Here is a 12,969-nt window from a genome sequence, read left to right as displayed (position 1 = left end):
TCATCCTGGTTGCATGGGTTTCAACCCAACCTTGATGAGAACGACTCTTTGGTGTGGAGATGGGATCAATCTAGTATTTTTACAGTTATATCCTTCTTCTCTTAGATTTTAGTGTCCTTTGTTTAGGTTCCTTGTCACTTCACAGCAGCTGTTTGGTCTTATGGAGCTGCCTCCAAGGTGGCAGTTTTTTTTTCTTTTTCTTTTTCTTTAATCTTTTTCTGGTTGGCTGGAAGGAATAGGAATTTGATGGTGGACAACGTAAGCATAAGAGTTTTGTTGCTCCCATGCATTTGCTTCACTTCAAGTGATGTAGGACATGAAATTTAAATATGATGTGCGAGATTTCAGGCTTAAGATCATGTTAGTTCATACAATTACATAAATTTCATATCCCACATGAAAGTCCAAACCATTCAATTAAGGGGAATCTATGCGGGTCTAGGCCTACACATGTTAGGGCTGGATCTGTTTAAATTATAAACCAAACGATGCTCAAAGATAAGCAGTAATCATTCACACATGCACAACAATCAGTCTCTAATCCAAGGGATTCACCAATTTCAATTTAAGGAACCCTAGGGGTGAGAAAATGGGCAAATAAATTAAGGATAATGCAATCTAGGTTAGGGTTTATGAAAAACTAGTATGAGAGGGTAAAATAAGAAGAAAACATGAACCGGAAGACAGTTCCCGCACGCGAACAGCAACAATAGCCCAGACGCACGTGCATGTGATCACGGCCGCACGTGTGTAGGGCCCACTATTCGGAAAAAGGCCACCTTGGCCCTGGTCGGCCGGGGATGAACTCCAAAACCCTCAAATCTCAGCTCGATCCGATACACGGTTTGTGCGTGGTGCTCCGCCGAAGTTTCAGCCCTCCTACAGGGCCAGATTCTAGAAATCTGCTGTAGAGAGAAAAACGGCTACAGCTATTGATGGATTTACAAATGAAATGCTTGTAGGAGAAGAAAAATATGGACGGAAGAAGGTGGGGGCGAATCGGGATAGATGTGGGTTCGTACCACAGTAGTTAGCCCTTCGAAAAAGGGAGGGCTTTGCACGTAATTAGGTTTTCATAACTAGGAAAGGAGCAGGAAAACGTGGCAATTTTTATTAATTTTCATTGAATTAAAAGAACTACAAGGGGTGCCTATTTATAAGAAAACCCTATACCCCAAAACTCGCGCCATGTGCACAACTTATTACTTGGCGATGAAGTAAACTAAAATAAAAACCAATCAAAGAAATCTAAAGCCTTCATGTTGTTCTAAATAATATAAATAAGCAAAACCTAAAGTATGAACTTAATCCGACTAGTGGGCCCCGATCATGAGATCCCATGATGGGTTTTACTTGATTATCGGGCTCACTCTAATGAACTAAAACTTCGTCTTCTAACTAGGAGGCCCTCCCTGGACGTCGTCATCGAGCCAGATCGACGGTGTGGCCCTCCCTCTCCTTCCGTACGTTCGTAGGGGGCGGCATGCGTGTGCATGTGCGTGTGCGCATGATGTCCCCATCATTAAGGACTCAGAATTTATTAATTACTTGTTCATACACTGCAATATGGCTAGGCAGGTTATCGTTACCAAAAAAAAAAGGCTAGGGAGGTTTGGAACAATATTTTGGTCCAATTCAATTTTCAGTGGGTGATGCATCCTTCAGCCCAACTGCTCCATGTTTGGCACTCAGCACTCCCGAACAAGAAGTCCTCTTCTCGCTGGAAGGTAGCTCTCCTTGCGGTCTTCTGGATCCTTTGGCTTGAGCAGAATGAAAGGTGTTTCAGGAATAGGAAAAACTCCAAGCTTTAGGTAATAAATAGGGTTAGTTTATGTATGGAGTGGATGCCTTGAGCAGGCAAGGGCTTCTTCTACATGAGTATTTTCCCCTTTTCTTTTTCTCTTTGCTAGTAATTTTCTTTTTGTTTCTCTTTTTTGCCTTTTGGCTTCAATAAAATCAGTATCTTTCCCAAAAAAAATGCCTCTAAGTTTAGCCTCACTACTTTCTTAGCAATCTTTTGGTGTTTTTTTTACAAGTTTTGGACGCCTTTTTGGTTTTCATCAATCTTGGGCCATTTTTTAGTGGTCACTCTCCTTTTCATTTGTTTTCCCCCCCTTAAAATTTCTTTAGCAAACTAGGCAATGTAACTTATTCAAAACCTAGATCCTTGCATGTATGATATCAATGCAACAACAATGATTTTAAGCCCCCTTGAGCTTCCATGTGGTGTTGACGAGGTAATGACTAATGAGTACTTTTGTAATCTCGTGAATATATTCTATGAACTTGTGTATAGTGGTACTACATGAAGATGCTAATTACTAGATGATATCATGAATCTTAATGGTACTTTCCCTACCTACTGTAAAATGTCTAAGTTTCTCTAGTATGTGGCCCACTACTCTATGGTCTGCTTATAGTCTTTTGCTCATTAGGTGAGTCAATAGAGATAGGGTAGCGTGTGTGAGTGATACGGGGTTCAATCCCTGGTAGTGTTACCTTTAAATAATAATAATAATAATTACAGAAGTTAAGAGGTCAAAAGTCAAAGACATCAGAGTAGTCTGTTGATTGATAGGGGGCTCGTTCTGGAAAAATGTAGAGAAGTTTATAACTAGAAAAATGTGAGCATAGAGGATGGATCAATGGAGGGAGGCGGCGAGTTATCGTGATATCTCATCATCTCGCTCGAGGGGGAGATCAAAATAGAGAAGAGTCTCGACAATCCGGAGTGAGAACTATGTCAGGACCATAGAGATGATGTATGAAAAGAAGAATGACAACACCATATGAACTGCGAAAGGTAAAGAGAAACTATTGGTCGTTGAAGAAGCAAACCCCATATCAAAGGTCGACCATGGAAGGAAATTGGTAGATGATGGAGAATGAATCACGTAACTCGAAAAGATTTTCGGAAGGAGGATCGTTAGAGGAGGTATGGTGGCCAGAATCTGCAGAAGTTTCTAACGGCCTTCGTAGATAATTTTCTTTAAGGGTGGGATCAGACGACTTTTGAAGATGTCTTTGGGGATTATGGAGAAGTTATAGAGGTAATTATTCCAAGAAAGAAGGTACTAAAGAAGCAAGGGGTTTTGTCTTTGTTCGAATGAAGAAGATGGAAGCACCTTTAGAGGCCATTGACGTCGTTGATGGAGTTCGCATGGGAAGGAAAGTACTGAGGGTGAATGTGGCGAGATATGGACTAGAGGAGATAAACAGGGATCCACTCCATACATGGATCCCATGGGAAGGAAAGTACTGAGGGTGAATCGAACCCTCACCTTTGTTTGTAGTCTCACGTATCTGAGAATTAGAAGTGTCTCATGCGTCAGTCGATGTTTCATTTAACCATCAATTATAACATTTCTTTTGAAATGGAATCGTGGAATCTAGTGTCGGAGCAGCCCAGGGGCTTCTCCGAGAAGATTAGAGCAGCAACCCATAGTCTTAAGAGGCAAACAAGGTCAAAAAAGTCCCTTCAACATCAGACGCAAATTGTGAAGACAAAATGGTGATTATTGTTTGGGCCTAAAGACGAATCAAACTTGCATCGGCTACAAGATTTAGGGGTCGGCGGGGCAACAAGGACAGCAGAAGAATGGGCCATACAAGAGCAGGCTATCCAAACAATGGCGGCGATGTTGGAATGCGATAAAGTAATTGTCGGGAGACAGAATGGTGAAAGATTAGTATCATAGAATTTTGTGCTTTTTTTTTTTTTTTTTTGTGGAGGTTCGATGGTATGTGGAATGGCTTGGGTGAAAGATGTATCGGGTAGAGTGGGCCATATCCTGGGTGTATGTTTTGGGGACAAATAGGAGGATTAATGCGATTTTTCAATTTATTGAAGGAAAGGGAGACATCGATGGAAATGCATAGCAGCCCGACATAGAAAAATGGTAAAGGTAACATAGAACTTAAGCGATTATCTTCAAAAATAAATTATGAGGCTCAAGATTCTCCAAGGAGTGATGAATAAGTGAGAAGGGGCAAAAAATTCTCATGAAGATAATTAGCTAGAATGTAAGAGGGTTGGGGTGTCCTCAAAAGAGGGAACATTAAAAATGTGTAAACGATTCAAGGCAGAGATAATGTCGTTGCATGTAAGAAATTTCCTCTAGCCCATCAAAGAGGTCTTCCGAAACCAATTTCATATCACTATTCAATAATATTAGAGGTGGAAGAGGAAAATTGGGGCCCTCATTCCGTTGGATTTGAGTCAGCTTGGTTGTAGATAGCGGGTTTCAAGGATTTGATAAAAAATTTGTGGTAATTTATAATGGTTCAAGGTTATGTAAGCTTTTCTTTATTTCAAAAGCTTCAAGGTCTAAAGGAAAAATATATATATTATTGTGGAGGAAGGAGATTCTAGGCAGTCAGGTAGCGGAACTATTTGAAGTGTTACAGAAAATACAAGCATTAAATTCTAAGGATGAGGAAGTGGAATTGTTGGAAGAGAAGCTGGCATCTCGAGCATGGTGTGCCGTAAAGGCCGTCACGTAAAGGTAACGATGGCAACCGTTACACATTACGAGGTCGTAACAGCCATTGTGGAAAAAAAAATGACCCGTAATTGCTGTTAACGGCACGTTACGTCTCCTATAAAGGCCATAACAACCCTGTAATTGTATGTTATGGGGAATATACAGGTTTTGCATACTTTTTAATTAACATTACAGGGCAAATACAAGTTTTTCGGGATTTTTTTTCAATAAAAAAAGAGACCGTAACGGCCGTAACAGTCGTTACGACTTGTATCGTAAAGGTAACTGTGGTGGCCGTTATGGCCACCAGTACCGTTACAGAACACCTTGATGGCGAGAGGTTTACAATGCGAAGTATAGTGCAATGCTAAAGGAGGATGAGATAAAGTGGAGAAAAATATCTCGGACAACTTGGCGCAAAGAAGAGGATAGAAATACCAATTTTTCCATGCAATGGCTACTATTCAGGCAAAAGTTAACAAAATCAAAAGTGTTGAGGTGAAGGTGTCAGGGTAGAGGAAAAAGAAAAGGTATGCGTAGTGATGCAGACATCAGTGGTGCACCATTTAGGGTGTACCAGAGGAGCCGTCGCCGACTGAGTACCGGAGTGGAGGAGTTGATGTGGATGGATGTTGGGTCCATTGGACCCATTTTCTGACGTGGTACGAGTGCAGGAGTGACATGACCGCATCCTAACCATAGATCCATAGGTCAGATTTCACACCCTACCAAACGGGTGTTTTAGTTTTTGGCGTTTTTGTTCTTTTCCTTATTTAAGGGGCTTTATTGCACTTCCTTTACTTTTCATCTTTTTTTGTTATTTTTCTTGTTTTCAGGAGCTTTAGTGCACTTTTACTTTTTCCATAACTTATATATATGTTTTGAGAAACCCTATTTTCATTATTGTTGAATGAATAGAAATTTGTCTCTTTTCTTCCTCTTTATTTAAGATATTAGGGTTTCAGGATTGGCCCTTGGGTGTTGAGGATTCCACCCCGATTTCAGATTTCCTTCTTTCTAGATCTTCGAAGTGCGGGAAAAAGGTAAGAATCATCTTCATTTTCTTTTGACAACAAAGGGACTTGTACTTTCTTCATCTTGAACCCTTCATTCTTCACCCATTTCGTTCCTCTCTGGATATCCCCTTTCTAGTTTGAACGGAAGAGAGGGATGGTTAGTCAGTAGAATCAGATCCAAACTTGACTGTGGACTGACTTATGCTAGATCAGGGATATTCTCATATCCCTAGGTCCTCCTTTTTTACTGTTTACGCGATTTTATGCTAAGGGGCATGATCCTGACTGAATGACCTCATCTTTGTTTTGAAGTTTACCTAATCCCTTTGACTGAAAACGGTTAGTTAATTGGTGTATTTATTTGAACATTCTTTAACCTGATTATACATGCATTTAGGATTAGGTCATCACATGTCCCTGCATCACGTAGCCATAGTGGGATTCTACAAGAAAGACCTATCGAGTGAAGATTGGGTTCTCAAACAAAGCTAGATAATCTCTCTTTTGATATGATTTCAAGAGAGAAGGCAGAAGATTTGGAAAGATCATTCTTGATTAAGGAGATTAAAAGGGCAGTTGAGAAGTTAGGAAGGGACAAAGCTCTTCGGCGGTTGGGCCAAATGGATTTCCCATAGCTTTGTTTTAGGAATTTTGGAGATGATTTGAGTGCGTTCATAAATGATTTTCATGATAATGCAAGGATAACAAAGGAGTTGGGTGCTACATTAATGCTTTGATTCCACAAAGATGGGTTGGAGAGTTTGTGAGATTTTAGACCTATAAGCTTACTTGGAAGTCTTTCTAAACTATTAGAAATATATATATATATATATATGGCTTCCAAGTTTCCATTTAGTTTTACCTAGTGTGACCTCCAATTCAAAAGGTGCTTTTGTGGCAGGATGACAGCTAATGTATAGCGTGTTGATTACTCATGAGGTTATTGATTCTTGTTACAAAGGAAAAAAGAAAAGGAATTGTTTGTAAGTTTGATATAGAAGAGGCCTATGACCATGTGGATTGGTAATTTCTCGATTACATGCTGAATCATGTGCGTTGTGGTCAGAAATGGAGAGGATGGACACAAGCTTTTGTTAAGTTGGCTAGGTATTCAATTTTGGTGAATGGTTTGCAAAAAGGTTTCATTTAAACTTCAAGAGGCTTGAGACAAGGGGATCCACTATCTTTATACCTATTTGTGGTGGTCATGGAGGCTTTGAGTAAAATGGTTTTCAAAGGTGTGGAAGCAGATCTCATAGAATGCTTCAAGGTTAATAAATTAGTATATCAAGTGCCATTAGTACAATATGCAGGCGATAAGATTTTTATTTGTGATGTGAATGCAAGCAAGGTGGACAATTTGAGGAAAATTGTGGTTTGTTTTGCGGTAGTTTCTTGTTTAAAAGTGAATATGAGCAAGTGTGAAGTGTTGGGGGTTCATTTATCTGATAGTCAATTGGAGGAATATGCGTTTACTTTTGGGTTTCAATTAGGATATTTTCCTTTAATGTAGATCTTCCATTATGTGTAGGAAAGCCGGCTAAGCACTTATGGGAGAAGGTGTTTGGTAGATTTTTAAAAAAAATAAATTATCGAGTTGGAAAAGAAGGCATTTGTCTTTAGGGGGGAGATTGACGTTGATAAAGGTGGCTATGTTCAACCTTTCAGTTGAGTTTGGATGAGCCTCCTAGAGTTGAGTCTTAATGGGCTTCATTTTGCCTGGATTTACAAATCGTTTTTTTATTCTCTTTTTTATCGCGACTATTGGATATGGCCCGGTTGATAAGGCCATTTCCATAGTGCGAAACGTGCATCCGTAATCGAGCATATCTAATCGTCACGACTGTTTCTTTTAACGGGTCTTTTTATCGAAACGTGGTAATCGAGTCCTATATAAGGAGTTAGGGCTAGGGTTTCGTATTGTTCCAAAAAGAAAAGAAGAAAATGTAAAAAATTCTTTTATGCTTTTTCCTATCTTTTCTTCTTTTTTGGGATCAAATTTTGATTTATCTTTGGGGCAAAAAGGTGTGTGGTGTGGTATTGGTGTTGGGGTCTTGCAACTATTGCATGTTGTGGAGAACCATCTTGTTGGGTTGTTGTATCCTGGGAGATAGCCGCATCGGTAACCTTCTACACCGGTTCATTACACCAAGGGGTACTTCAAACTATCTTAAAGATAGCAACCATGTACGCACCTCGACGTAGCGACAATTTCATATCATCGGCGATTTGTTCCCATCGACATCGAAGATCTATATTCTAGGTGTGGGGTTCCTTTATTCCGCTTTATTTCAATCGAATATTTTCCTTTTCCATACAGTAGAATCAACAAATGCTACGTAGTGTATGCATGTAGCATAGCTCCCTTGTAGCATAAGCTACGGGGCATGTAGCGTATATAGCGTATGTTGCCTGGAATTTCCTTTTTTTTTAAAAGTTTTTCTTCTATGCTAGTTCAACACCTATTTTAAAATGGTGGTGACTCATCCCCATCACATGTAGCACTGCATTAGATCAATCCAAACCATCCAAATTGTGGTCCATATTGTGGATAAAACACTTATATCAATCCAGACCATCTATATTGTGAATTTGTGATGTTTCCATAAATAAAAAAGAGGTCACACTTAGAGATGTCTGAAGCCAAATAGACAGACTGATTTTGCATGGAAATATGTGGTTGACGATCCAGATTCGCAATCAAGAACTTATAGGAATCATGCATTTTGTAAATTTATCATATTTTAATTAAAAAAATATTAAGTATTGTGCATCTTACACTACACGCTATGTAGCTTATGCTACGCTACGCTATGCTATACGTTACACACTATTTAAAACATTGTTAACAACCATAACATTAATGAGCTCTAGTATGATAAGTAGAAACACCGCTCGCAATTGATTCTCTATGAGACCAACAACATGAAATGTCAAAAAGGGCGTATGACCATATTGACTAAGGGTTCCTTTGGAGGTAACCCCAATATGCCAAGAAGCACAAGCGTGACCATGGAAAGGGTAATAACCCTAAAGGAGTAGGTGCTCCTACTAGCTAGAACGGAAAAGGAAAGGGCAAGGGAAAGAAATATTGTTGGCACTGTGGGAAGTCGGGGCACTTCATGAATAAGTGTGAGGCCTACAAGAAGCATCTTGCTCTGGAGGCCAATGTAAGGTCACAATCTCCTCCCACTTTACTTGATTCTCTTAGTACAAATGTTTCATACATGTGGAGTTGATAAACTGCAAAATCGTTATTTGCGCAGAAAGTTGAATGGGACAATGGAAAGTGAAGCAAAGAACGAGTGTGCATCGGCTAAGAGCAACTTAAGTAGGATGGATACATTCATAGTCTAGAGTAATGGAGGACATGAACCCAGTTTGATACTTTGATTCATGGACATGGTTTTTGGTTGAACCCACAGTTGCAATATTGATGATTGGATGAATGACATGTTACCCTAGATGTGGTTTTATCTGAGTCGTTGCTCATATTTTACCAACTTAGGTGCATTACTAAGGGATTAATGCCAAAAGGCATACAAATTGCTCATTAGAATCCTAAGTGCATTGGTGCGCACATTATTAGAATTATGATGAGATGTCTTAGTGAGTGAAAGGAAAATGAGACAATGTGATAAGCTTGACCTCCCCTTAAGAAAGTTCGTATTAGAACATCCTCATGTGAATGTATCGTTTCTCATGAGAATGTGATTTGGTACTGGACTTTCACTTAAATGGTGACACTGTTAGTTTAGCATGTGACATGCTGGGAGTTCCCTAGATGATCAATGTGTGTGAGATGCACATGTTTACTCTCCTAGTGGATCATTTAGTTCTTAAGTGAACTTAGAGTTGTCAGGTGATCGGGTTTAGATCACAAATACTGAAAGGCAAGCTTTGTATGGTATTAGTGAAACTATTGGAATGTGTGGTCGTTTGTGTTAGATAGTGTTCCCATTAGAGTGATAATGCGGACTATTAGAGGACTATTATGGCTCCTTAAGCCTCTTGTCTTTAAAGTCCCTACTTGACACGTGCGCTTAAGGGATTTGAGCACACATTGGTTTTAAGGCAAGTGGGAGATTTTTAGAGCCAATGCCCTAGAAAACCAATGTGAGCCTTGATCCATTAGCCATGTGGATGTGCTTAGGTCGATCTTAATAGATCATGATGACTATGAATCCTTGGCGAACAAACAATTTGTTGGTCCTAGTGTGTAGTGTTACCTTGAATCTATATCATGGGTTTGTTGAGGAGTGATTCCTCTGGTAGTCCTTGGCAACTTGAGATTGGACACGACGATCGTTGACCGGGCAAAGTCATGGTCCATAGATCTTAGTACCCTGTTTTAACCATAATCGCTAAAAGTGCGTGGGTGGACATTAGTTCATGAGATGTATGATCATCTTGTGTGAGAGGACTGACTTGGGTCAAGATGGACAGTCTCCACCATTAGGAACCGACTTAGTGTTTTTTCCGCTGGGCCCAACACTTGAAATGTTTTAAATAGATTTTCAACCATTGGAGTTTTGTTTTTACCGTTAAAACTGTTTTAATCATATACTTGATGATAACCTGATGGACCAGATTTGATGGTCTACTTTTGATTGGCATGGGATATGATCATTAATGGATGGACATGGCGGAGGGATTGGATCATGAGTACATGCATAGATGAGGCGGATTGACGTTCTATTTTTTGTACTCGTGTGTGTGTGTGTGTGTGTGAGAGAGAGAGAGAGAGAGAGAGGATTGCTTCCACATCTTCATCCTCTTCTTCTTTGAGAGAGAGAGAGGATTGCTTCCACATCTTCATCCTCTTCTTCTTTTCCTTCCTCAATCATCTTGGTTGAGAGCATCTTCGATGGAGGGAAAGGTTGGCTTCACCCAAACTCAACTTGTTGGACGGTGTGCTTTTCCCTTGGCACCTACCAGAGGGAAAGGTTGGCTTCACCCAAACTCTTTGGTATTTGGATAGATCGGGGAGAAACTATCTTGGTTGAGAGCATCTTCGGCATCGGACAGTACGTGATCGCAACCGATCACATAAGGTAATTTTTAAACCATTTATTGTGGTTTGTTTCTAGAAATCTCACATGATTACCTCGAGGATCCATAAAATTAGTACATTCTTTTGCATAAACTTGTCCTTTCCGCTACGTTTTGTCACCATAGGCCATCAGGGGGAAGATAAAGCGTCGTCTTCTTGCGGAATGAGAGAGCAATATGCGAAATGAGAGATAAGCTTAAAGACGGAATAGAATTCTCCTCGGGAGATGGACAAGTACTCGTTTTTGGGAGGATATTTGGTTGGAAGATAATCCACTTAAAGATATTTTCCCTTGATTGGCTAGGATCTCGATGGAGCCGAACATGCTTGTCACTCATTGCTTTTTTATGATTGAAAATTGTGGTGAGTTGGAACCCATTACATAGAAGGGACCTGTTGGAAGAAGAGGAAGGTAATTTTTAAGGTAATCTTCGGCAGACTTAAAGAGGGAATAGGATTCTCCTCGGAAGATGGACAAGTACTTGTTTTTGAGAGGGTATTTGGTTGGAAGATAATCCACCTAAAAATATTTTCCCTTGATTGGCTAGGATCTCGATGGAGCCGAACATGCTTGTCACTCATTGCTTTTCTATAATTGAAAATTGTGGTGAGTTGGAACCCATTACATAGAAGGGACCTGTTGGAAGAATAGGAAGAAGAGATATTCAAGTTGTTGAACTGCTTCAAAAGGCTTCGCCAGTTATGGGAGAGAAGGATACAATGGTGTGGATTAAAGAAAAATCGGTTAAATTTGCGGTTAAATCCTTCTACTCGCTCATTTCTTGGGCTTCATCGAATAGACAGACTTACAGTACAGCTATGTGTGAAATTAGAAAGCTCCCCCAAAGTGATAGTTTTGGCATGGCTAGTGAAACGTGTTAACCATAGACAATTTTCTAAAGAGAAGGATGGTGCTTCCAAATGTATGTTTGATGTGCATGCAAAATGAAGAGACAATCAATCATCTTTTCATGCACTTTGTTTGCAAATTAGATTTGGGTTAGTGGCATCAAAGCTTTGGAGCGTTTTGGGTGATGTTGGGTTCCATTGAAGATTTTATTATTGTTGTTGTTGTTGTTGTTATTTTGGACTTGGCATGGCAAAGGAATGGGGAAGTAAGGTAAGATGGCACTTATCTATGTTGGCCGGAATTTGGTCCCTATGGGAAGAAAGGAAAAATAGATTCTTTAGGAACCAAAGTCAGCAGGTAGGGAATGTATACAGAAGGGCAAAAATGTATGTCATGGAATGGGAGAAAGCTATTTGAAGACGTAGGATTGTGTTTCTTTTTGTTTATTTTTTTTGTAAATTGTATTCTTTCAGGCTTTCACATCCTACAATAAAATTGTCGCCTTCAGAGAGAGAGAGAGAGAGAGAGAGGTTAGCCAGACAAACATCATCTTACCAAAAAACTGTTTGAAACCATCTGGATGTCTAAAACACAAAAATTACCAATTACTGAGTTTCCCATATTTCTTTTTTTCTTTCATGAAAATTTTCCATCAGTCTTTTGGTAAAAGAGGAGTGCTATGGGTCTGATATACCCGTATTGTATCAGTTTACAAATGGGCCGATATGCATCCTGAGATTAAGAACCTTGATATTGCTCTGATGCTGTCAGCCACCCTACTGCTGTGATGGGCCTGATGGTGTGTAACCTGTCTTGTACATTCGTGCGGGCTTCAACTCTGTTTCTTCCTTGTCAGTTTGGCTCTATGGCCATATTGGTTACCTTTTATCCAATATCTTACACTCTTAAGTAATTTTTGGGTGCTTAAAGATTAAATGATGGTTTACTTTCATGGTTGATTTGTAGTAAAACATCTTATGTAACCTTCAGTACACATCCATTGTGTTTTTTATTATTAACCATGATATATCCTTGGAGCGATATGCTAAATTTATCCTCTCAATCTTTCAGCTTATGATGCTCAAGTCGCTGGTCTTTATTATGGGATAAACAACACTGATGCTGGATTTCAGGTGATTCATTTTCTTTTCTTTAAATGCTGTTTGCTGACTGATGTTGTATCTATAGGAGTTGAAATCTAATCATGTACACATCCAATCTCTCAAGGATGTAAAAGTAATTTTATTCTCGAGTGACATATCGGTGTATGCAAAATGTTAGAGCATTCATGATATCTGCATCTTATTGAATTATGTCCCTTAGGGCCCATTTGGATACCACCAAATAAGTTGCTTTTTAACTTATGTTAAGTAATTAAGTTACTTTTTTCACTTAAGTTAGTTTGGTAAGCATCATGGTAAAAGTTACTTGTGTGCCAAAAGCTACTTAATAAGTAATTATTTTTAGCTTTTTAACTTATGACTTTTCTACTTCTCTCTCACAGTCCATGTCAAAGGAGGACCCACGTGGTGGACTATCCACATTGAAGGTGGACAGTGATGCCAG

At 39.5% G+C, this 12,969-nt stretch overlaps 1 protein-coding gene across 2 annotated transcripts in view; it reads left to right on the top strand.

Moving 5' to 3' along the window:
* Positions 1-12,969, top strand: part of LOC131221633 (insulin-degrading enzyme-like 1, peroxisomal) — a 112,208-nt gene that overhangs the window by 69,550 nt on the left and 29,689 nt on the right. For both annotated transcript variants that reach the window (XM_058216928.1, XM_058216936.1), the window contains one exon: positions 12,475-12,536. In XM_058216928.1, the coding sequence (XP_058072911.1) occupies positions 12,475-12,536 (62 nt within the window). The remainder of the gene's footprint in view (positions 1-12,474; positions 12,537-12,969) is intronic.

This window comes from Magnolia sinica, chromosome 1 (genome assembly GCF_029962835.1).
Source record: "Magnolia sinica isolate HGM2019 chromosome 1, MsV1, whole genome shotgun sequence".
In the NCBI taxonomy this organism is placed as follows: Eukaryota; Viridiplantae; Streptophyta; class Magnoliopsida; order Magnoliales; family Magnoliaceae; genus Magnolia; species Magnolia sinica.
The sequence above is the reverse complement of the archived record's forward strand: the minus strand, read 5'-3'. Positions and strand labels throughout refer to the sequence as shown.